Genomic DNA, 24,106 nt, shown 5'->3' on the forward strand with positions numbered 1-24,106 from the left:
TTATATGCCGACTTTCTCTACCACTTAAGGGAGACTCAAACCGGCTTACAATCACCTTCCCTTCCCCTCCCCACAACAGACACCCAGTGAGGTAGGTGGGGCTGAGGGAGCTCTAAGAGAGCTGTGACTAGCCCAAGGTCACCCAGCTGGCTTTGTGTGTAGGAGTGGGGAAACAAATCCAGTTCACCAGATTAGCGTCCACCGTTCATGTGTAGGAGTGGGGAATCAAATCCAGTTCTCCAGAGCAGAGTCCACCATTCCAAACCACCACTCTTAACCACTACACCACACTGGCTCAGACCCTGGGCTCACTGAGAAAGGATGCTGGAGAGCAGCCCTGGACTCTGAACCCCCAGAGTGAGAGCCTGGCAAGAACATAAACTAGATACAGGGGGATCTAAAAGGAAGGAATGGATGGCAATTGAACAGGAGCAGATGGGATTTGCAAATTTGCAGACAGGAAGTAGACTTGTGCATGGGAGATTGTTTTGTTTCTTTTTTGTTATTGATTCCAAAAGAGACTGTTTCATTGTTGAGTTATTTCATATGGTTTTGTTTCATGATTGCTTCCTTTGCGGTTGTTTCATTTTGTTTCATTATTGTTTCCTTTCTTGTTGTTTCATTTTCATAATTCTATTTTGTTATTATTTCCCACTGGTTTCAATGGAAGAAACCTCCCCCCTCACTTTTCTCAGGTCTGCAGCTTCATAGTTTTCAATCTAAACTGGAAAAAAAAACTTAGGGGGAGAACACCCACATTACCAAATTTCAGACAGGTGGAATACAGGGCTCCCTCTTTTGGAGGCAATGAAAGGCAACATTAAAGTCTGTGGGAGAATTGATAGGAAAGATCCCAAACAGTAACACAGACAGCACTGGGGCCACTGAGCTTGAAAAACAGGAGCACAAGGAAGAGGTAGACTGACAAGGCAAGGGCATTTGGTAGCACAAGGAGAATAAGGCATCTGAGTAGACAGGCAGCAGTAGGACCTTGCTTGGACAAGAAGGCCTATATATGGGACTATTACTTTGGGTCCAACTCTCTCTTGACCCACATTTTTCTGATCCAAATTCTCAAAATCCTATGCATGGAAGTTGTTTGCCCCAAAGAAAGTCCTGGAGACGTTTTTGTACTGCAGAATCACCAGCAAAAATTCGAAAAAAATGAGTCCCTGCCCCTTGAAAACACCACCCCCAGCTCCCAGTGAGTGGCTCTTCTCATGTACGCGTCAGACAGCCACATGAGAGAAGGAAGGCGCCGTTGCCTTGTGAGCATGCTTCTTCTCATGCAGCGTTCGCTCCTTTCAGCCACTGCGGGAGTGCTCTGGATGCCCTTTCCTGCCTTCCTCCTCCCCCTTTAAACGGGTGACAGCTGCAGAGGGAGGGAGCGCACACAGGTATGTTTGTCAATGGCCTCCCCTTCCATACACCTCGCATTCCCGCCAAAAAGTTTCTCTTCCCAGACAAAGTTAAGCTCTTTTAAATGCCTCCACAAAAGGGAGGGGGAAAACCAGCCCATGGCTCACCTGCCTGTCCCCTGCAATTTCCTGGGAGTAAGCCCCATTACTAACAACTACACCAAGACACTATGAGGGGGGGGGGGAAATCAGTGTTGGTTCCTGAGTATGCAAACGTTCGCTTCCTCCCCACCCCTTTCTTCCTGGTCCGCGGCTCTCACTGGCTGGAGGAGGAGGGGAAAACCCTGAATGCCTTATGCACGCAAATGGCTACAATTTGAACTGAGTTGGTCTCGGAGCAGACTTTAATCCGTGGCACAACAGCATTGGGAAAACCCAAGAAAAGGTGGGGTGAGAGTGAAGTGAACTCTGAGGGATGAAAAAAAATCATGCACAACTCCAAGGAAGAACCGAGTCCGTCCGGGGGCAAATGTGAGTCAAAATATCCATGCATAAATGGCCAATACAAAGTTTCGAGAGCAGCAGGCAAGCGGGGGAGAACAGAATGCAAGGGGAAATTTGGCACAGCAGGGAAGCATTGGGAGGAAAGAGGAAGGCAAAATCCCATCCCATGTCCTTTGGGACTGGAATACCTCATGCATGAATGTAGCCTAGTGGCTACAGCTCGCAGAGCCTCTCTCTCCCCCCACCCACAGGTTCTCCTTACTAAAATGCTGGCTGACTTGTAAAAGTGAAACCAATGCAGGCAGGGATTGCCGTAACAGAAGAAACAAGAACGAATGGAAGAAAATAAGGTGGTGGTTGTTTTTCATTATAGGCTGGGGAATGTATTTTGTTTTCATCTTATTTATGAATTATGAAGCACCTCGTTTTCATTATAATTATTATAATTAAAAACAAAAAAAATGCACAATCTAACAGTGAGTCTGCATTCCCTGACAGTTCTCTTTGAGAAGAATTGTAGCTTTCAGTTTCACAGTCAATTGCACTGTAACCATATTCATCAGCCATGTGGGTGGGATTAGTGAAAAAAACATGGAATGGGAATTTAAAGCTGACATGCTAAGCAGAGTTACACCCTTGTAAGCTTATTGACTTCAGTGGACTAAGAAGGGTGTGATTCTGTTTAGGATGGCACTGTAAGTGAACCTTCCCCCCAAGTACTTGCACTCCTATTATTATTTATGTAAGACATGTGTGGTATAGTGGTTAAGAGTGGCAGATTCTAATCTGGAGAGCCAGGTTTGATTCCCCACTCCTCCACATGAAGCCTGCTGGGTGACCTTGGGCCAGTCCCAGTTCTCAGCCCACACGGAGGCAGGCAATGGCATACCATCTCCAAACGTCTCTTCCTTTGAAAACCCTATGGCAGGGGTGTCCAACTCAGTTGTTACGAGGGCTGCATATGACATAAACATCACTTGGTCGAGCAGGGCCATGCCTCGCCAGCCCAGATTGAGAGGGGGGGGCTGGCTGCCTCAGCTGGCTCGTGGGCCAGATATGAGCCTCCAAGAGGCTGAATCCGGCCCTTGGGCCTTATGTTTGACACCCCTGCCCTATGGGGTCGCTGTAAGTCAGCTGTGACTTGTCGGCACTTTACACACACAGAAAACGTATACACCGCCTCCCCAGATTGTCCCTTTTGTTGGTGAGCTATGTCTTTCCCTTTATATCTCTACAATGAAAGTGACTAGAGATTTACTTTAAAAAAATGAAAGCTGGGAATTCAGGGAATCTGGTACACAGATGGTTATATCTTTATAATGAGTCCAAGTTTATTTGTATAGCCACAGGCTGTTACAAAGTGTTCTAAAATATCTACAAAATTTAAAAAGACTGTCAAAGGCTTTCACGGTCAGAGTTCATCGGTTCTTATAGGTTATCCGGGCTATGTGACCGTGGTCTTGGTATTTTCTTTCCTGATGTTTTGCCAGCAGCTGTGGCCGGCATCTTCAGAGGAGTAACACTGAAGGAGACACTGAAGAGAGACACTGTCCTTCAGTGTTACTCCTCTGAAGATGCCTGCCACAGCTGCGGCGAAACGTCAGGAAAGAAAATAGCAAGACCACGGTCACACAGCCTGGATAACCTACAAGAACCGGTTAAAAAAGACTGATTAAAAGTTAGTTACAGGATAAAAAGTATATTTATAATGATAAAAGGATATTCAGTTGTTGATTAAAAACAGTCCCCTTTTGGCATTGGTGTGGAGCAAAATGGCTGCTGCAGAGAAAGGGCATAGAAAATGGCTGTCACTTAGGGAGAACTGGGAAAATTCAAACTTTTTCACTTAAATGGCAAATGTCCAAGTTTTGCTGGTATCTTTCCCAAAACATCATACCAAAGCAGGTTTGGGAAAGTTTAAAGAAAAGCCAGGGGATCCCTGGGAAGTGCACAAATGCACCAGTATGTTGAGGGGAAACAGTGAAATAAACACATTTCCCAACTACATTGAACTCCAGGGCAAATAATCTGTGAGGTGACCAGAGAATTGTGCCTGAGACCAAAGTAGGGGGTGGTGGCTCTGCCATTCTTTCTATCTTTTTGAGGGTGTCTTCCTTTGCTTCTGGCATAACTTTTGCTGCCTTGAGCTGCCGCCGAGTGGAAGCATTTGTGCCCACTGGGTAATCCTGCTTGCCTTTTGAGAACACCAAGTGCCTGCATCTGCCCACTCTGAAAGTGAACATCTCCATTGCCCTTTAAACGCATACCCTTTCACCCATCTGCATGGACATGCCCTTGAAACAAATCCCTGAGAATGTCATCCCAACTGTACAGTAAACAGCCAGAAATGTGTTTTCCATTGAAACAAAATGGAAAGCCAAACCAACTTTATGTCGAAAGCAAAGCAAAATAAAAATAGAAGCAACAATGCACAACTCTAATCTAAAATGCTCTTCTGTACTATAGAGCCCCTGCTTTATTGATTGTTTTGCATGCCTTGACATTATAACAAGAACCCTGCTGGACTGAATGAAAAAGCCCCTGTAGTTCAGTGTCCTGTTTCCAACACTGGCCAGCAGCTGCTTCTGGAAAGCCCCAAGCAGGTTCTGCAAGCATCCCCCATCCCCTGCTATGTGCATGATGGCTGTCCTTTGCTTTCCTAACTGGGAAACCTTTGTGTGCGTGTGGCCAGCAACTGCGTAAGGTCCAAGTTACGAAGGAACCAAAGCCATCAATGATCACAGCTGACGGAAAGGCTGGAATTTCAGCAGCGAGACTGTGCTGTGCCCAAGAGCATGTCTTGCCCCTAACATTTGGCCGCACTGCAAATTGCTCCCAGAAAAATCTACATTGATTTTCCAAACCAAGCGTGTGTGAAACTCTGCGGCTCTTAATAGCAGTACTAATGTGATGGTTTAAATAGGGTCCTCTTGCAGATTTTTTTTCCTGAGCTAATATTGCATGAGCAGAAGCAATTTAGGGTTGCCCACACAAGATTCAGAAATTCCAGGAGACTTGGGAGTGGGCCCTGGGGACGGTGGGGTTTGGAGAGGGGAGGGGAGGGACCTCAGAGGGTATAATGTTATAGAGTCTACCCTCCAAAGAAGCCATTTTCTCCAGGGGAACTGATCTCTGTAGTCTGAAGAGCAGTTGTAATTCCGGCAGTTCTCCAGGCACTACGTGGAGGTTGGCAACCTTGAGAACTCCAGAGGTATCCATAATTGGAAAAATGTCCCCCTCACACGCACGACTTGTATCTCCTCCTCCAAGATGCCATAAGGAATCCTAGGCAGGTCTACTCAGGACAAAGTCCTATTTTATTCAATGGGGATTACTTCCAGGAAAGATTGAGATTGCAGCCTTCAGGTTTTTTTTTCCACCCCTCCCCTTTGAACTGCCCTCAGTATTCCATGCTTCCTGATAGACAAGGAGATTCATCCATCATTGGCTCATGCTGGTTGGGGTGCTACTTTAAAACAACCACAACTCAGAAGTAAATATTTTCCTGCTTAGCTGAGGAGGCCACTGCATATGCGGAAACCTCAACTTCATCTGCCATTGTGAAAGGCACTGGTCCCTCAACTTTGCTATTGGGGAAAGAAAGTGGGGGGCCAGTGATGAGGAATCATGGGGGAGGGAAACTATTAGGAAATCCCCCATCAATAGTCTCTCCCTAGAGGGTTCTGTTCTTTCCTCTGCAGGATTCTAGATGTGAGTTTATAAGCTCCAGGTTGGGAAATACCTGGAAATTTTGGCAGTGGAGTCCAAGGAGGGCGGAGTTTGAACAGGGGAAATGCTTCAATGACATAGAGTCCAATGGCCAAAGCAGCCATTTTCTCCAGGGGAACTGATTTCTATCGCCTGGAGTTCAGTTGTAATAGCGGGAGATCTCCAGCCACCACCTGGAGCTTGGCAACTCTATATGTAAGGGTAATACACGTCTGGAACCCCACAGAAGAAAAACAGCTGGGGTGGTTGGTTTTGAGCTGGGAAAAGCTAGCAAGGAAAGTTAAATTCTCCTCCATCCCTGCCACTGCTCTACTCAAAACTGCAGCCCCCTGAGACTGCTTTGTGCTTTTTAAAAAAAATCCCCAAAACTTTTATGAGCATGGGAGGGAAGGCAGCATGGTATAGCCCGATCTCGCCAGATCTCGGAAGCTAAGTAGGGTCAGTAGTCGGCATGGAGACCTCCAAGAAAAAAAACTATGAAGAAGGCAATGGGCAAACCACCTCTGCTTCTCATTTGCTTTGAAAGCCCCTTGCTTGGGCTGCAAGAAGTCGGCTGTGACGTGACGGCACTATACGCACATTATGGGCATTTTGTAAATTGTCGCCTTTTAGAAACGTTGGCCAGTCTCCACCCATTCATGTTCATTGCCACTAATATTCCACATCTACCCTGAGAAAAGGGAGACAGAGGGGGTCCCATTACTCTTCATTTTCAAAGTCTTTCACTAAAAGAAAGCAACCTCTGGCAACAGGTAGAATTTTTTTCGCCCTCAACAGAGCAATGCAAAGGCTTTGTGCCTGTAGATATCAAACGTCCAGTTCATTTTCGAAAGCAATTGTTTCCATGACACCAGCAGCTTCTAAAGAAAAATAACACTCATCTCAATAGCCAAAATACCCAAGCCATGTTGTAAAAACAACAATATTTAGCGCTTGAAGGCTGCATAAACTCTGCCTTGCATCCCATTTTGAGCAAAGTTAATAATGCTGAATGAGATGGCATTTAAATGTTCACAGAGCAACAAATGGTTAGAGGCAGGTGAATTCGAATCCAGAGGTTCTGGGTGACATAACAGTAAAAATACTTCCTCTAGACCACTTGCATTGAATAAATCGCTGGCTCTTAGCCCTGTGGTTTACACTCTGAACTGGAAGGTTATATACAATGGCTTGAATCTGAATCCAGTAGGGGTTCTTAAACTGGTGGATTGGGATACAAAAGTAGGCCCTGACTCTCTCACAGGTGGGTCATGAGGCCAGGAGGGAGGACAGCACTGCGGGTGTCAGCAATGGGCAGTGTGGGGCAGATGCTGAGGCCCACCCCTGCTATGGAATAACTGTTTCGATCCCCCACATTGCAAACATTGCACTGCAGTAAAGGGGGATCAAATGGCCTCTTGTGATGCGTTTTACACCCGGAGGTGCCGCAGTGCAACAGGTCTTTACTACTCAAACTGGGAGTTTGAATGGAAACCGGCCCTTTGCAATGCAGCACTTCTAGATGTGAACTGGAAGTGACCTGTCCCTGCCTGCATAGATTGTCCGCCAACCCTCAGCTGGTCAGCGGGCGGCCAGGTGGATTGGTGGGAGTTTGCCCGCCACCACCTGGCACTTGGCAACCCTAGCTCTGGGGGAGGCAATTTTTGAGGTAGAGTTTCCAAATTTTCAGGGTAGCATCAAGGGACTCTCCTCTGTAGAGAAGTTTGTGCTGTTGTGGGAGAATCCACACAATGTCTCCAGTCATTGTCAATCCAAATTCAACACAACTGAATTCCCTGATGAGTTCTGGTTCAGGGCCTTCATGCTAGAGTCTCCTTTGAAGCTTCTTTTTTCAAATTCTGGCATCAGCGGTGAATTGAACGATTCACTGATGCTGGCCTGAAAGTCACAATCAAGTGATATTCACCTCGGGGGAGCAGGATCCAGATCTTTATCAACATTTTGCCATCCTGCCAGTAGAGCTAACCCTTTCCTCACTGCTTTTTTCAGCCACAGGAACCCAGTGAAGCATTCCAGCTTATCCCAAAGCCTTGGTTCACTGCCCATCTTCCACTGACACCTGCCGCAGCCACTAAGTTCTGTACATCTGTATCTAGTGGCAAATTATATCATGATAAAACTGATCTCGGATTAATTAGTGTGCCAGACGAAGTGCCTAACGGCCTTACTGAGTGCTTTCAAAAACATTTCTCCTCCTAAACCCTAGGGCAAGGGTCCCCGATCTCATTAAGCAAGTGGGGGATTTGGGGATTTTGAAAAAGGGGAGTAAGTGCCGCCCCAAAACGGCTGCCATGCGGGGGCTAATGGCAATCACAGAATGTTCGGAGGATGCTTGACTTGTAACTTCTCATGATAGAGGAAGTTCTTTTGGAAAGGATGCTCCTTACAGGTACACATATGATGTTTCCTGGATTCTTCTAAAGCACCTCCCACTCCAGTCAGGGGGATGAAAGTCAGAACTGGCTATAGGCTTTGGGGAAGAAGCAAATGGGAACCAGGAAACCTATCTATGGCCACCATGGTTCTCTCAGGGGCCATGTTAGGGACAACTGACATAGGGTGGAGTGGGTTCCAAATCCGGCCAATCCAAATGACAACAAAGACACTTTCCAGCTCTGCATCACACAGAGGCACTCTTCAGGCATCAGCTAGTATTTTTCCAGAAGGAAAGTGTAATAGAGATGCAGTATTTTCAAGGGAGGGCAAGCAGAATGCCAGCAAGTAAACACTGTCAGATTTGAATAACCCTTTAAAAAAAAAATCCCTGGGCGCCCAGCACAGTATTTTCCTCTTTCACAGAAGACTGTCTCATCCCTTTCGCTTGAAACACAGCACTGACTGTTATTTAACAGCAATTTTTGAGATGAGTCCTTGGTACTAATACAGTTTCTCTTACAAACACACACCTCTTGCAATACAATTTGGCTGAAAACATAACGTTTTTAAGCAAGCAAGTGGGAATAGCATCATGCTTGTTTACTAAAAAACACCCAGAAAAATACAAAATGCTTTGACAGACATGAAAAAGGAACCAGGAAAAGCTCCATATTTTTCTTTCCAGCTCCAGGAGCTCATTTGACTTAGAGTAAGGTAAGTTACTGAGCCCCGTGGCACAGAGTGGTAAGCTGCAGTACTGTAGTCAAAGCTCTGCTCATGACCTGAGTTTGATCCCGATGGAAGTCGGTTTCAGGTAGCCGGCTCAAGGTTGACTCAGCCTTCCATCCTTCCAAGGTCAGTAAAATGAGTACCCAGCTTGCTGGGGGTAAAATGTAGATGACTGGGGAAGGCAATGGCAAACCACCCCGTAAACATAGTCTGCCTAGTAAACGTTGGGATGTGACATCACCCCATGGGTCAGCAATGACCTGGTACTTGCACAGGGGATTACCTTTACTTTTTAAGGTAAATTGCATGGCGGTCAATGAGAATGGGATTTTATGCCCATTATGCATAGCTGTTATTTGTACTGCTAGATGCTTAAAGGCACACAGCCAATGTAACCCCGTTTCCTCCCACCAACCTCAGCTGAGAGAAGAAATTATGGGACCAGGGTTGTTAATGGAAGGAGGTGACAAAAAGAAAGTAGTGATACTTCCAGCTGACTGGCCTCCACTTCCCAAAGGGGGGCTGGCCAGTAGATTAAAAAAAAAAATCAAACACAACTCCCAGACTCTTCAATCACATAAAGTTGAATTTAAAATAGAAGTAACTTTTAATTCAACAAAGAGGAATGGGGAATCAAAGCAGGACACACATATACAAAACTCAAACATCGACAACATGACTGAAAGTAGGAGCCAAAGAAGTGATTAGAGTCTTAGAGTAGTTTTTCCTCAATCCTAAGTAACCATGGCTGGCAAAGGAGATCAGGAGACAGGCCATCCACGTTAAAAGATATTTCTTGTGGTAGAGCCCCTGGAAGGCACTGGCAAACCACCTCTGTTAATCTCTTGCCATGAAAACCCCAAAAGCCATAAGTCGGCTGCAACTTGACGGCACTTTACACACACAGAGAGAGCCCCCACAACTTGCTTTTTAGAAATAAACAGCTAAAATTGATGCACCAATGGAAACATTGGTCAAATGGCACTTGTAGTTCTCTACAAACTATTTTTAAAGGATGAGGTTAGAACAGTAGCCCCTTCTGCATCTTGCGGTAATTAGATCAGTTTTTAAATCTTTATGTGGGGAAACGAAGATTTATTGCCAAGCCAAAACCTTTGGTGTTTTGCTGAAACAAAATGATTAAAGTTCCATTCCGAAAGCCTTTTGGAGAGCGGTGTGTTCTCGCACCGAGCGAGATAGAGAAAGCGTGGCCATTTGGTGGCAGTTTATTGATTAATTCAGCCAGAGAGGGGGCAGATTAAATCAGTTTTACGCGGTGTACTCTAATCTAATTGACAAAGATTGAAACCACCTGAGATTCTTCAGACTTTTCAACAGAAGAGGGATGATAAATGGTTTCTCGGGTGTTGCTCCAAAAGCACGAGACAGGGAGAATTAATGTCATTCTGCACATGACTCAGAGCGGGGAGGGGGAGATCCTGCAATCTGCAGTGATACAACAGGGGGACAGCCATGTTCAGAAAAGTGAACATGTAAAAATGGGTCCTAATTAGTTCTAAAGATCTACTTGAATTTTCAGGTCACAGCTGCACTGCTTCTGGTAAAAACAAGTTTCCTGCTTGAAAGATACTGCAGTGGCTGAACATGGACTGACGCAAACAGGACACAGGGTCTTATTCCAAGACACTGAAAGACTGGACAATTCTACCAACTATTTTGTCAGATTGCACAGAGAAGCCATTGAAATTCATAAACATCAGCACCACTTTAACAGAAAAGAAGAGAGTTTAAGAATGAATAAGGCTTGGCTTCCTGTCCTGAAAAACCTCCAGACTAACAAAGACTACAGTCAACAATAGTCATGCAGATTAGCTTTGGATTTCACACATTAACAGATCGCTTCAGGATACAATGGTTCCATATTAACATACCACACCCTCATTAGCACATTATCCTAATACTTACAGGACAATGGTTAGCACATTACCTTTGTTACTTTTTGCAGGACAATGATTCAGCTCAAACCGAACCCCTTTCTGACTATATATTACTCTTCCTACACACTTGACACTGAGAGACATTGTCCTTCAGTGTAACTCCTCTGAAGATGCCGGCCACAGCTGCAGGCGAAACGTCAGGAAAGAAAATACCAAGACCACGGTTACACAGCCCAGATAACCTACAAGAACCAATGAACTCTGACCGTGAAAGCCTTCGACAATATTCCTGCTTGTTACTTCACAGGCTCTGGAGGAGAACCAGCTGCCCAATCCCCTTTATAAAACACAGACCTGATTCTTCTCTCCTGAAAGCCACAGATCCTTGCTTCGGAACCACAGCTGTAGGTCCACATCTGTCGTCCTGGATCACTCCATCTCCTTGTGAAGGGGAAACGTTTCCAGGATTCTTTCTCTTAAAGGTACAGGAGTCCAGATTGGGGGGAAGAGAGTGGCCATCCTGCCAGTTCCTGGCATAAGATGAAATGCTCTGAACCACATAAACATAATGATTAGGAGCAGGCACATGGAGGCTGTCGACAGTACTATAGGTTTTGTTTATTATTTATTTCTTTAGAGCACTTATGTCGTCTGAGGCAACTTACAAAATGAAACATAATAAAAACTTTTTTAAAAAAATTAAAAGTTGCTAATTAAAACCCAATATTAAAATCCCAGCCAGAGCATCAAAACAAGCTATTGAATAGCTTAAAAGTGTTTTTGGGCTAAAGGCACACTGTAAAAGTGGAGTTAGGAAATCAGACCTTTAATTAAAAGCTAAGTATGGGAACCGTACATCTGACAACTGATCATTTTTAGCATTTCCACTGTGCTTTCCCAGTGATTTATTATAATCTTTACAGCTATCTGTAAAGTATCAGTATAAGAATTATTAATTACACCTTACTGACCAATAAGAACATAAGCCCTGCTGGATCAGACCCAGGCCCATCAAGTCCAGCAGCCTGTTCACACAGTGGCCAACCAGGTGCTTCTAGGAAGCCCCCAAACAAGACGACTGCAGCAGCACCATCCTGCCTGTGTTCCACAGCACCCAATATATTTGGCATGCTCCTCTGATCCTGGAGATAATAGGTATGCACATGACTAGTAGCCATTTTCACTAGTAGCCATGAATACCCCTTTCCTCCATGAACATGCCCACTCCCCTCTGAAAGCCTTCCAAGTTGGCAGCCATCACCACATCCTGGGGCAGGGAGCTCCACAATTTAACCGCATTGCGTGAAGAGGGTTGAAAAGAGGGTTGGATCCAAGAGAACATCATTTGCCAAGAGGCCTGGAGAAAAACGTCCTTTTAACAGAGGCTCTATGTGTGGAAATGGACATTTGAAGCTTCTCATTGCACACAGGTAAATAACACTGTGTGGTAAATAACAGCCCATTAAGCCTCTGTTCAAGGGACAGGATGTTTTCTCTCTCTCCAGGCAATCCTACTTGCCTATATTAACAGATCTGTAGGAAAAGAAGGTGAACGGGAAAAGTTTCTGTAGCTTCTCATACTCCTCGCCTGTACACTACACCAAATCTCAGTAAAGGCCATGAGCAAGATACATCTATACAACCAAGGACTAGCTGCTGTATCTTGAACAGCTGCCCAGAGTGGCACATTAAAGCAAGAGCAGCTTCTCCTATTATGGTGCGACAGGGGGCGAAAACGCATGGTCGCTTTATCCTCCTTTAATCCCTGTTTCAGCCAGGATTCAGCCTGGATCGAACACATGTGTTTCGCCTAATGTGCGTTCGATCCTGGCTGAAACAGGGATTAAAGGAGGATAAAGCGACCATGCGTTTCCGCTCAGGGTTATGAAAAGTGGCAACTGCTGAAAGGTGCGCTGAGTGCTGAAGTTACAAAAGACCCAACTTTCCCAGCTCTTAGCAACAACCGGGACTTGTACAAGGCAATTATATGTGTGTGTGAGGCAAAGCAAGGAGGTATGGTGGTCAGGCATGACAATGTAGCTCCCGCCCTCCTCACCCTCCTCTACCATGGCCACAAGGTGGTGCCCTCATGCCCATCCACCTGCCTGCCTGCCTGCCTGGTCCCTGCTCTTCAACACACATCAGCAGGAAGCAGCCGTCACCACCTCTTGCCACTCAACAAGGAAGTGAGGGAATGAGGAAAATGGCTGTTTGGGGCCCTGACCCTTTCCTTCAATGGAGGGAGGAGGAGAAAGAGCAGGCTCCCCACTGCCACCCACTGTGGTGGGGTGTGCGTGTGCCTCTTGGGGCTGTCAAAGCCATCCAAAGAGGGAATGGGTCCATCCGCTAGAGGGGCCCTGAATCTAGCATCATGCAAAATGCAAGCGAGGGGAAAAAAAAAACTCCTATAGAAGATTGCCACAGTTAAAAACAAATGTTTCATGAACACAGAAGTTCCTAAAAGGAAATGGAACTTTTCTCAGGTAAAAAGGAAAAAGGCAGTCCCCTGTGCAAACACCAGGTCAATACTGACCCTTGGGGTGACATCACATCACGACGTTTACTAGGCAGACTGTGTTTACAGGGTGGTTTACCATTGCCTTCTCCAGTCGTCTACACTTTACCCCCGGCAAGCTGGGTACTCATTTTACCAACCTCGGAAGGATGGAAGGCTGAGTCAACCTCAAGCCGGCTACCTGAAATCGACTTCTGTCGGGATCGAACTCAAGTCATGAGCAGAGCTTTGACTGCAGTACTGCAGCTCACCACTCTGTGCCAAGGGGCTCTCAGCAGGCACACCTAAATTAATCTAAAGGTAGCAGAACAAACAGCAGAACAAAAAGGTCTGTAATTACTCGCATTGTTGTATAACAGCTCCTGTGTAAAAAATATTGTCGAAGGCTTACACAGTCAGAGTTCATTGGTTCTTGTAGGTTATCCGGGCTGTGTGACCGTGGTCTTGGTATTTTCTTTCCTGACGTTTCGCCGGCCGCTGTGGCAGGCATCTTCAGAGGAGTAACACTGAAGGACAGTGTCTCTCAGTGTCAAGTGTGTAGGAAGAGTTATATATAGTCAGAAAGGGGTTGGGTTTGAGCTGAATCATTGTCCTGCAAAAAGTATCAAAGGTAATGTGCTACATCTGCAGTTTTTTAAGTAAATCTTCTGCGTCTCAAGACTCACTACTGCTGGGCGAACCTGTGGACCATCCCAACTTTCAGTATCTTTCCAGTTTCTCTATAGAAGAGTATCCCACATTTTCCACAAGCTTTATTTGAAGTTTGTGGGCAGCCCATCCCCCTGTAATTGCCATCTCAGAGTCAATTTCCTAAGCACAAAGAAGGTTTGGCCTCTTATTAACTTGAAATGACATCAGAATTACCCTGTCATTTAAACAGCAGGAGAAGAAATTCTTGCAGAGAACGTGGCAAAGAACAGGCCAGTAATTACCATATAGAAAGCATGGGGGTGTCAACGCCTAGACAGAAATCACACTCTGTTTCAGCGATTGCAGGTAATCCGACTGGCCTCAAGGTGTCCCCATAGCTCCACTCTGAGGCCACCCATGCAAGGAAACCAGGGGTGCACATGGAAACAGTAGGTTAGCAGGCAGTACACACACGCCGGAAAGGTGGCTTCATTCGCTCTCATCACTGATAAAGCAAGTAGGGCGACAGCTCACATGAAGCTGCCATATACTGAATCAGACTGTTGATCCATCAAAGTCAGTATTGTCTACTCAGACCGGCAGCGGCTCTCCAGGCATCTCCAGTCTTTCTCCTCACCTACTTGCCTAATCCCTTTAACTGGAGATGCCGGGGATTGAACCTGGGACCTTCTGCATGCCAAGCAGATGCTCTACCACTGAGCCACAGCTCCCAAAGAGAACTGTAGTATGCAGCAGAAGATATGATTCCCCAGAGTGCTTAAACACGCTTTGGACTTCTAAAAAGGTAAAGGTCCCCTGTGCAAGCACCATGGGGTGATGTCACATCCCGACGTTTACTAGGCAGACTATGTTTACGGGGTGGTTTGCCAGTGCCTTCCCCAGTCATCTTCCCTTTACCCCCAGCAAGCTGGGTACTCATTTTACCGACCTCGGAAGGACAGAAGGATGAGTCAACCTTGAGCTGGCTACCTGAAACTGATTTCCGTCGGGATCGAGCTCAGGTCATGAGCAGAGCTTGGACTGTGGTACTGCAGCTTACCACTCTGCGCCACGGGGCATGTGTCCTATTAATAATAACTAGGTTCTCTGCACTATGGTGTTCCCTTTTGCTTGCAAACCAGCAATAGGGTACTCAGGTTCCTGTGCTTAGGTTCACATAGCAGAGACAGGCGTGTCCAAAACAACATCCATTTAATTAGGAAGGTGACACAAGGGTGAGAGCATTTGGTCTCAGGGCAAGGCAGCTCAAACAGTGTACAATTCTAACTGACAGCACCGAGGGACTCTACCCTCATGAGACTGAGCCGACAGACATGAATATCAGAGGGGAGAGGACAGATTTCCCCATTGTAATGTATACAATAAATACACTACATGCACCTTTTGGAAGTCCACGTTCCTGTTTGTGTTTTTGGTTCCCCCTGCCCCCGGCCTTTTTTCTGTCAGCAAAAATCCCGAAGTGCTTGCTTGTTGCAGAAAGCACTAAAATGTCCCTACCTCTAATTTCCATATATCAGGAGAGGGTGGAGGAAATCTTGCTGCTGGGGTTTAGCTGTGCTACATTGGGGGTGGGGGCACATTGCCCTGAGGAATCTGAGAGAAGTTGTACTCTAGCACTAGGGGAGGGAAGTTGTACTTAGCATTAGGGGAGGGGCCGTGGCTCAGTGGTAGAGCATCTGCCTGGCATGCAGAAGGTCCTAGGTTCAGTCCCTGGCATCTCCAGTTAAAGGGACTGGTAAGTAGGTGATGAGAAAGACCTCCACCTGAGACCCTGGAGAGCTACTGCCGGTCTGAGTAGACAATACTGACTTTGATGGACTGAGGGTCTGCTTCAGCAGATTCATGAGTTCATGTGCACTAAGAACGGAACGGGTCTCTGGAAACAGCACCTTTGGCCAGAAATAGGTTGGGTACGAGCCATGGAAATAGGAAGTTAGACGAGTGCCACTTTGCTTAGGATGGCATTGTAAGGTAAGAATGTTTAGGTTCCTTGCAATTTTATGTACTTAACTCTCCCAGTGCAATCACTAGAGGTCAAAGGTATTTAACTTGGCTGAATCTGGGGTCACTATTAGCAGAAGCCTCATTATGCAAGGGGCATATTTATACACAGTATCTCTTTATTGCAATGTGTGCGTGTCATGCGTCATCACCTCATTTCTGACTTTTTGTGACCTTATGAATTAATAAACTCCAAAACATCCTATCATTAGCAGCTTTACTCGGGCTGTTATTGTACTTGGGGAGCTACTGCAGTGTGTATACCTTCACAAACACCATTCAGGCTGTAATCCTAATTACATTTGTGTGTATGTGTAAAATGCAGTCAAGTCGCAGCCAACTTATGGCGACCCCTTTTGGGGTTTTCATGGCAAGAGACTAAATGAGGTGGTTTGCAAGTGCCTTCCTCTGCACAGCAGCCCTGGTATTCCTTGGTAGTCTCCCAACCAAATACTGACCAGGGCTGACCCTGCTTAGCTTCTGAGATCTGACGAGAGCAGGCTAGCCTGGGCCATCCAGGTCAGGGCAATTACATTTACATGGAAGTAAATCTCTTGGATTTCAATGGGGATTGTATCTAGATAAACATAGGAATGTTAGCTGACAATAACATAATGATGTCTTCCTACACTGTTTTACTGGCCGGGATGCCACGCTTATATCTGTTCCCTCTTCCGAATAAGGTACATTTCTTGGATGTGGACCTCAGAATGCAACAAATTAACTGTCACAGCAAGGTTTGGGGAGGATGGCGGTATGCTGATGGGCAACTCCTTCCAAAAGCTGTGTGCATTGAGGGTACTGTCTACAAGAAAGGTATAGAAGAAACACCATGGAATTCAGCCTATATATGTGGTAATGTACAGATGAAAGCCAGAGAATATACAAAGAATGAGCCATCCACACCATATCCCAAAGGGTTCATCTGAAAGACTGCATCTCTCACTATGAACTATGGCTGTTGGAAAAAAAAATTGGGGGAAAATTTGGGTTCGGGTTTAAATGGCCATTTTTCATTCGGGAAAACCTGAACGCCGAATTCCCCTATACCGGTATAAGTGGGAATTTGGCTTTAAATTCGGGATTCCCGAATAATTCGGCCATTTAAATCAATTAAATGCATTTTGCTGCTTTTCGCGGCTCCTGGGGGGCATTTTTGCAGGTAGACGTCCCATATTCTCAAGGTAGCTTGAAGGGACTCTCCTTGCAAGGACCCCCACGTTTGGTAAAGATTGGGTCAGGGGGTCCGGAGTTATGGGGTCTGGAAGGGGTTGCCCCCTTCCTCCATAGGAATGCATTGGAATGCATTCAGTTTCCCCACTCCTACACATGAAGCCAACTGGGAGACCTTGGGCTAGTCACAGCTCTCTTCGAGCTCTCAACCCCACCTACCTCACAGGGTGTCTGTTGTGGAAAGGGGAAGAGAAGGTGATTGTAAGCCGGTTTGATTCTACCTTAAGTGGTAGAGAAAGTCGGCATATAAAACCAACTCTTCTTCTTCCTTCTTCTTCTTCTTTTAAATCAATAAAATATATTGCTTTCAGAACTCTCTCTCCAGAACAAACTAAATTCAGTTTGGATACATCATGCAACCTGGATTAGCACCCAATTCTGGGTAGTATCAGTTGCAGACTCGCCCAAGTGAGTCTAATGCATCAGAGAGGAGTACTATCATGTTTGAAAAGTGTGAGGTTGGAAGAACCAATCCACCATGCCTTTGCATCAGCCCTTTCATTTTTAATGCTATCCAAACACTCAGAGAATTTTACAAATATCCATGCTGCGCTGCACACGTCTTCACACCAGCCACAGACACGTGACTACAAACCATCATGTTAGCAGCACATTTATATAACAGAGGCTACACCCTGTGCACCCAGACAAAAAAAATGAATGCAGGATGGGAAAGACAGGCTTTATTTAAGCAAAACTGTCCATTTGGACCAATTCAATTTTACAGTTTCAAGACTGAGGCTTCAAGTACAATTGCTACAAAGCTCGGCAGCCTGGCAAGGGCTTACCAACAAGGCAGTCTTTTCCCACAGAGTTATAGCTTAAGAGGTGCTATTTTCCCATTTCTAGAGTGCATTCTCTTCCCCAGGACTCCAAAGTGCTTCCCAAGAAATAAACAGAAATGCCTGGAGACAGATTTGGCCCATACATGACAAGGTAGCTTCTCTAGGTGAGAAGCAGTGACTGGTTTTAAAAGGGGATTTGACAGATGCAAAAGGGATAGACCAGTCAATGCCTATTAACCGCGGCTAGTAAAGGGAACCTCCATATTTAGAGGCAATAAACCTCTGATGCCCAGAGCTAAGAGGCAACATCGGGGCAAGGCCTTGGTTTCCATGCCCTGCTTCTTGGCCCTCCAGAGTCACTGGTTGGCTGCTGTAAGAAACAGGATGCCAGACTAGAGGGCCCTCTGGCCTGATCCAGCTTGGGTATTATTATGGGGCAATGCTCTACCACAAGGGAATAATCCAAGTTTAACGGAAGGGAAGGTCATCCAAGCATAGGGCACAGACAAAGCAGGACAGCCCTGTTCAAACTGCTGTGCTCTTCCTCTGCCAGCTGCTGCTAGAATGCCAAAAGAACCGACTCTTCCCTAGGTCTGCTATCCCTTCTTTCCAGATGAGGGCCAATCACCTGGCTCTTTCTAAATGCAGTTGACATGAGTATAATCCAGAGGAAGTCTATCGCCAGCCAAAGGAAATAATGGTAAAAAACACAAAGATTTCAAGGAAAACGGGGGGGGGGGGCAGTCACCATGGAGATTTTTTTTCCCATCCTCTGGCTGTGATACAGAAGAAAACAAAAGATGAGTTGCAAGTGCAAATTTTCAGAAACAAGAGACATGCTGGATCTGTGAGGGGTGCCCTGTGCATCCCACGCCTCTTGTACAAAGAACAGAAATTCCATCTGTAGGGTTGGAGAGCACTGGGATCCGAAGATATTGAGTGGTTCAGTGGGCTTCCCACACAAGCGCGCATACGCACAGATGCAAAGTGGGCAATCTACTAAGCACTGCTCCAGTGGAATTTCTAGTCACGTCAATGGAATTTGCAGGGGAATAAATAAACCTTAAGAGGTGCCCAGTTCTATCACATGCCAGCTGAGAGAGAGTGGAAGGGAGATGAAATACACTTTCTTTCACAGAAAATTCTTGTTCATACTATGATATTATTCACAATAAGACACTTTTTGGTGGCACACATTCTATCTTCTTCAAAGTACAGGGGAGAAGTTTCAGGGAATTTCAAACACATTAAAATACATCCTTTTAAATTGCTTTTCAGATTGTTCCTGACAGACTCCACCCACCCAACCTCCTCACAAAAGGCCACAATTCCAGTATGTTCTGGAAACAACTTTCTTTGGTTGAAAGACAGAAGGGAGTACAATTAAACAACGGTAGTTTCCTTTACTTGGAAAACAGACAGAAAGAGACAGAACCGTGACTGCAGTGTTAACAGACCAGAATCACGACATATTGTCCACAACACCTAGAGCGGAAATGGATAAGCAACTCTTATTTTTGATCTTTGGCTGACAGCAGAAGTCTAAAATGGAGAGGGAGGTGCAGGATCTCCTGTCACCAGCCTCACCGGATGCGTAAATAAGAAGGAAGGGAGTAGTTGAAGAGCAAGTAATCCATTTTGTATAAATTAAATAGTCTCCTTTGGTAAAAGGGGCTAATGTTCTGGAAGAACTTAGCTGTCATGTCATCATTGGTCCTGGTGGTCTTGGAGGAGGATGGGAATTTGACGCCTGCGTCAGCCCCAACCAGTCGCAGGATGTAGTTGGCATCCTCTGCCAATGTTTCGTACTTGCCTACTACATCATAGTGGATGATGCATGGGTGGCAAAGGGAGTGCACCCGCTCCCAGTGCTCATTGAAAGGTTCCTCGTGCTGCGTCTGCGGGTCCAGCAAGTAGTACACAAACTCCTCAAAACGTACATCGTGGCCACGCTCCATGGCTTCCTCACTCGGGTCTTGTCGATGCCGCTGAATGATCTTGGTCCCATATCGCTTGTGAAACGCCGTGTTGTAGTTACGGGTGAACTTGTTGCGGTAGGCCGAGACCAGCCGTTCGAAAGGTTCCCGCACAAAGATGAACTTGAGGTAGTTACGCAAGCGGTAGTTGATCTCAGGAGTGCTGTACTCGGCGAGGGTGCGCAGGTTGGATGATACGTGAGCCTCGTTGGCCGGGATGTGCAAAGGGTCCTGGTACTTGCCGCGCCCCGTCAAGACCATCATGACTCGTTTCCAGTTAGTGCAGGCCACCTTGGGGACATAGCAGTAGAGCAGGCTGTGAACATCATCAACCACCAAGTGTCGCAAGTCATCAGAAGTTAGGAGGCGCCGCTTGCGAGTGTAGCGATTACACACTCTACTTAAAAGGTCTCGCCTCTGTTGGTGAGTAGCTTGCAGGGAAGACAGCTCAAACTGAGGAAACACAAGAGGGAAAGGGTCACTGCATGATGACCATTAAATTCATAGAGCTAGATTCCAGTCATTTCCGTGTCCAGTATCACAGACTCCTATGTATTAGGGAGAGAAAGTAATTTGTGCTGCTCTAAGGCAGTGTTCACCTGCCAGAAGCTAATTATCCATCAGCCCATGTTTTAAATTTATTTATTTATATCCTTCTTTTCTCCCCAAGTGGGTTACATTACAAAAAAGGAAATTACTTTTGATATGAACAAAAAGAGAGGGGACAGGAGTACACAGCAGATCTTCTTCCGACTGATCTTCCTGCCAGCTCTCAGCTACAGCCCTCAGGCTATGAGCCAAAGGACAACAGCTTTTCGGCTCACTCCTTTGGCCATGGCTAGGTCTTAGATATCTGTGCAGCAGGAGGAGGACAAAGTCAGCTAGATATTCAGCCCGCTGCTAGCCAGCTAACAGGCTCTTCTTCATTTCCACCCCTGCCAGCTATCTACCTTTTATGGCAACAGAGTGAAACAGAGTGAATGCTGTTCTTCTATGGAACTTAGGAAGGGTGGGGAGAAAGCTAATTTTAGCCCATGAATAGGGAGGACTGCATTTCTGGGAGTCCCCCAAGTTTACAGAAATATCTGTTTTGGGTAAGTGTGGTCCCGATCCACAGATTTAGGTATCCACGCGTGAGAAACAGATATATAGATGATATAAAAACAAAGATATAGTGCCAGTCTACACAGCAGGAGGCTTTGGAGGATGTCAGCAATACTCATGACTGCATGACAGGGTTTTTCTTCCTTGGCTTTCCTCAACCATGTGGCTTCTGTGGATGGCCAACAACTGTCAAGGAGCATGCAGGCTCAGCCTACCCTGCCTGGCCCAATTTCTCACCCACTGGTATCTACCATTCCACATAAGATGTGGAATGAGGCCAAGGCTAACAGACAGCCAACTAACAAGAAAAAACCAATAGGCCTATGACTAAGGCAGGGCTGGGCTTATGGAACCTGGATTCTATCAAGGAGTATTTATTCACCCAGTTTCCCATTATTTAAAACCCATGGGAATTTTAATATATACATTAAACCTACACTGTGTTTGCATGTCATAAACATTACAGTCAAGAAACAGCATGTTTCCCACAGCCCCCAAGTAAGCACAATGGAGACATTAAGGCATAAATGTTATAACACTAAACAGTCATTCTGTTTGCTATACAGGCTCACCAGGGAGTCTTTATTGCTGCTGTGAGAGCCATTATCTGGCTTTCATTTCCTTATTTCCATTTCCTTAATTGTCAAAAGTAATATTTTAGAGTATTTTAGGAGGATAAGAAATTTTATTCTGGCAGAAGCCAGACAGCATCCTGGCATGTGTAAATTGTAGTGGGCACATTACCTTTCCTGTTCCTGTATCATCTCTGCCAAGCATTAGCTTTGGCATGACTTAGATATTTAAGTGAGTCTATGGCCTAGTTCTCTCTGGCAGCAGATCAGGTGATAAAACCCGTGTGTAGACTGTACAACTTCACACTGAATGCTCCTTCATTGAAAGAAATCTCCACAAACAGAAAGCCAGCGTGTCAATTTAGCATTAAATCCTTTTAGCTTTTTATTTTAATGGACAACCATTCATTCATACCAGACCCCATCTGTAGTCTGAATGTGTACTGTCCTGAGAAGGTATTCCTACCTCACCTGCTTTTCAAGAGAACAAGACCTAGAAGAACCAATGTCTGACTAGACCAATCTCTGGATAACAGAAGGTTGACATAAGTGTGGCAGTTTTGATATAATGTTTCATGGTGTGACGAGTTATTACCACACTGTAAACCACTGATGGTGTAAACCATATCATAAAAGGTGCAATCTGTCAGCTACCTCCCCATCATGACATCCACTTTCAGGTGTCAGATCAGTTAAGATAAGTAAAAAGCAACTGCCTCTAGGTCTGGATTATATAAACCAAGATAACCTCAGAATTTACTTCAGCTTCAGACTTGTTTACACATACCAAGGATGAATGGGAAGCTGAAGTGGATCCAACCTCCTCTGGCACGATCAGACTCTATTTCGCTTCTATCTGGCATAAGTAAACACAAAAAACTGGAGCAGGGGTGTTATGTTCTTGGGGAAGGATGCTCCAAACTGGTCAGCAAGGGAGTGAAACACTATAGAATTCCTTGCTTTTGTAGGCAGGGCTTCTTATTTCTGGTTTTATTATTTATTATTCCATTATTCATGTATACATTTATTCATTTTTTTTGGCCTGTGCTTGTCCTCTCTTTCCTAGAAAGTAAGGGATACCAATCCTCAAATTGCCTATGCTGGCGCAAGCAGAACAGATAGTAAGGAACAGAAGGGATGTGATGATGTCACGTTCTGTAGAAAGAGCTTTTTTTCTTCAAAAAAAATAATATTCAGGTGCACAGGGGCCTGACTCAGAGAGGGAAGATGGCACCAGAGGAAGAAGACTTAAATCTTTCTTCCTCTCATTATTTTTCCAGCCTCGAATAGCCCCAGGCCTCGCTGGGGGAAATATGCAGGTTCGGATATAGGTTCCTGTTATATTTTTAAAAAGATATTTACAAGAAAATAAAACAGAAGTTGAGTGGCACCTTAAAGACTAACAATGTTAATTCCAGTACAAGCTTTCGTGAAACAGAGCTAATCTTCAGATACAAATTGTATCTGAAGAAGTGAGTACTATCTCACAAAATCTCATACTGGAATAAATGTTAGTCTTTAAGGTGCCACTGGACTTCTATTTTGTCTTGTATTGCTACAACAGACTAACATGGCTACTCCATGTTGATGTTGTTTTTCTGGATTTCAGTAAGGCTTTTGACAGGGTTCCCCATTATGTTCTAATGGGTAAACTAGAGGAATGTGTATTGGACCCTAGGATTGTTAGGTGGATAGGGAAGTGGTTGGAGAACCACACTCAAAGAGTAGTTGTCAATGGTATTTCATCTGAATGGAGGGAGGTTTCCAGTGGGGTGCCATAGGGTTTGGTTCTGGGCCCGGTACATTTCAATATTTTTTATAAATAATCTGGATGAGGGTGTGGAAGGACTACTCATTAAATTTGCAGATGACACCAAATTGGGAGGAGCAGCGAACACACCAGAAGACAGAGGTATAACTCAATGAGATCTGGACACAATGGAAAAGTGGGTGGATGAGAACATTATGCAATTCAACAAGGATAAGTGCCAAGTTCTACATTTGGGTAACAAAAATGAGGGATGTGTATACTGGATGGGGATACTTCTGGGTAGCAGTGTGCGTGTGAACAAGATCTTGGGGTATGAGTGGATTGTAAGTTAAATATGAGCAGCCAGTATGACGCAGTGACAAAAAAACAAAACAAAAACTAATGCGATCTTGGGGTGCATCAACAGAGGCATAACCTCCAAAACACAAGATGTCATAGTTCCACTGTACACAGCATTGATCAGGCTGCACCTGGAGTATTGTGTGCAGTTCTGAAGGCCTGAAGGCCTCAAGTCAAAAAGGATGTGGACAGAATGGAGTGGGTGCAGAGGAGAGTGATTAGGATGATCTTGGCCTGGAGACCAAGTCCTATAAGGAAAAGCTGGGGGAGTTGAGAATGTTTAGTCTGAAGAAGAGGAGGTTGAGGGGGGACATGATTGCTCTCTTTAAGTATTTGAAGGCCTGTCACTTAGAGAAAGGAGGGGTGCTGTTCCTGTTGGGAGCAGAGGATAGGACTCACAATAATGGGTTTATATTGCAGGCGGAGAGGTACCGGCTGGATATGAGGAAAAGGTTTTTTTTACAGTAAGAGTTGCTCAACAGTGGAATCAACTACCTAGGGAGGTGGTGTGCTCCCCCTCACTGGCAGTCTTTAAGCAGAGGCTGGACAATCACTTGTCAGGGAT

At 45.4% G+C, this 24,106-nt stretch overlaps 2 protein-coding genes across 3 annotated transcripts in view; one reads left to right on the top strand and one right to left on the bottom strand.

Annotated features, from left to right (window-relative positions):
- The window catches only part of SLC41A3 (solute carrier family 41 member 3), a 205,900-nt gene that overhangs the window by 68,346 nt on the left and 113,448 nt on the right, over window positions 1–24,106 (top strand). The window lies entirely within an intron of this gene.
- Window positions 19,300–24,106, bottom strand: part of CHST13 (carbohydrate sulfotransferase 13) — a 58,797-nt gene continuing 53,990 nt past the window's right edge. Inside the window, exon 3 of the mRNA XM_056860162.1 lies at window positions 19,300–20,208. Within this exon, the coding sequence (XP_056716140.1) occupies window positions 19,363–20,208 (846 nt within the window). The 3' untranslated portion in view covers window positions 19,300–19,362. The remainder of the gene's footprint in view (window positions 20,209–24,106) is intronic.

This window comes from Euleptes europaea, chromosome 1 (assembly GCF_029931775.1).
Source record: "Euleptes europaea isolate rEulEur1 chromosome 1, rEulEur1.hap1, whole genome shotgun sequence".
Classification (NCBI taxonomy): domain Eukaryota; kingdom Metazoa; phylum Chordata; class Lepidosauria; order Squamata; family Sphaerodactylidae; genus Euleptes; species Euleptes europaea.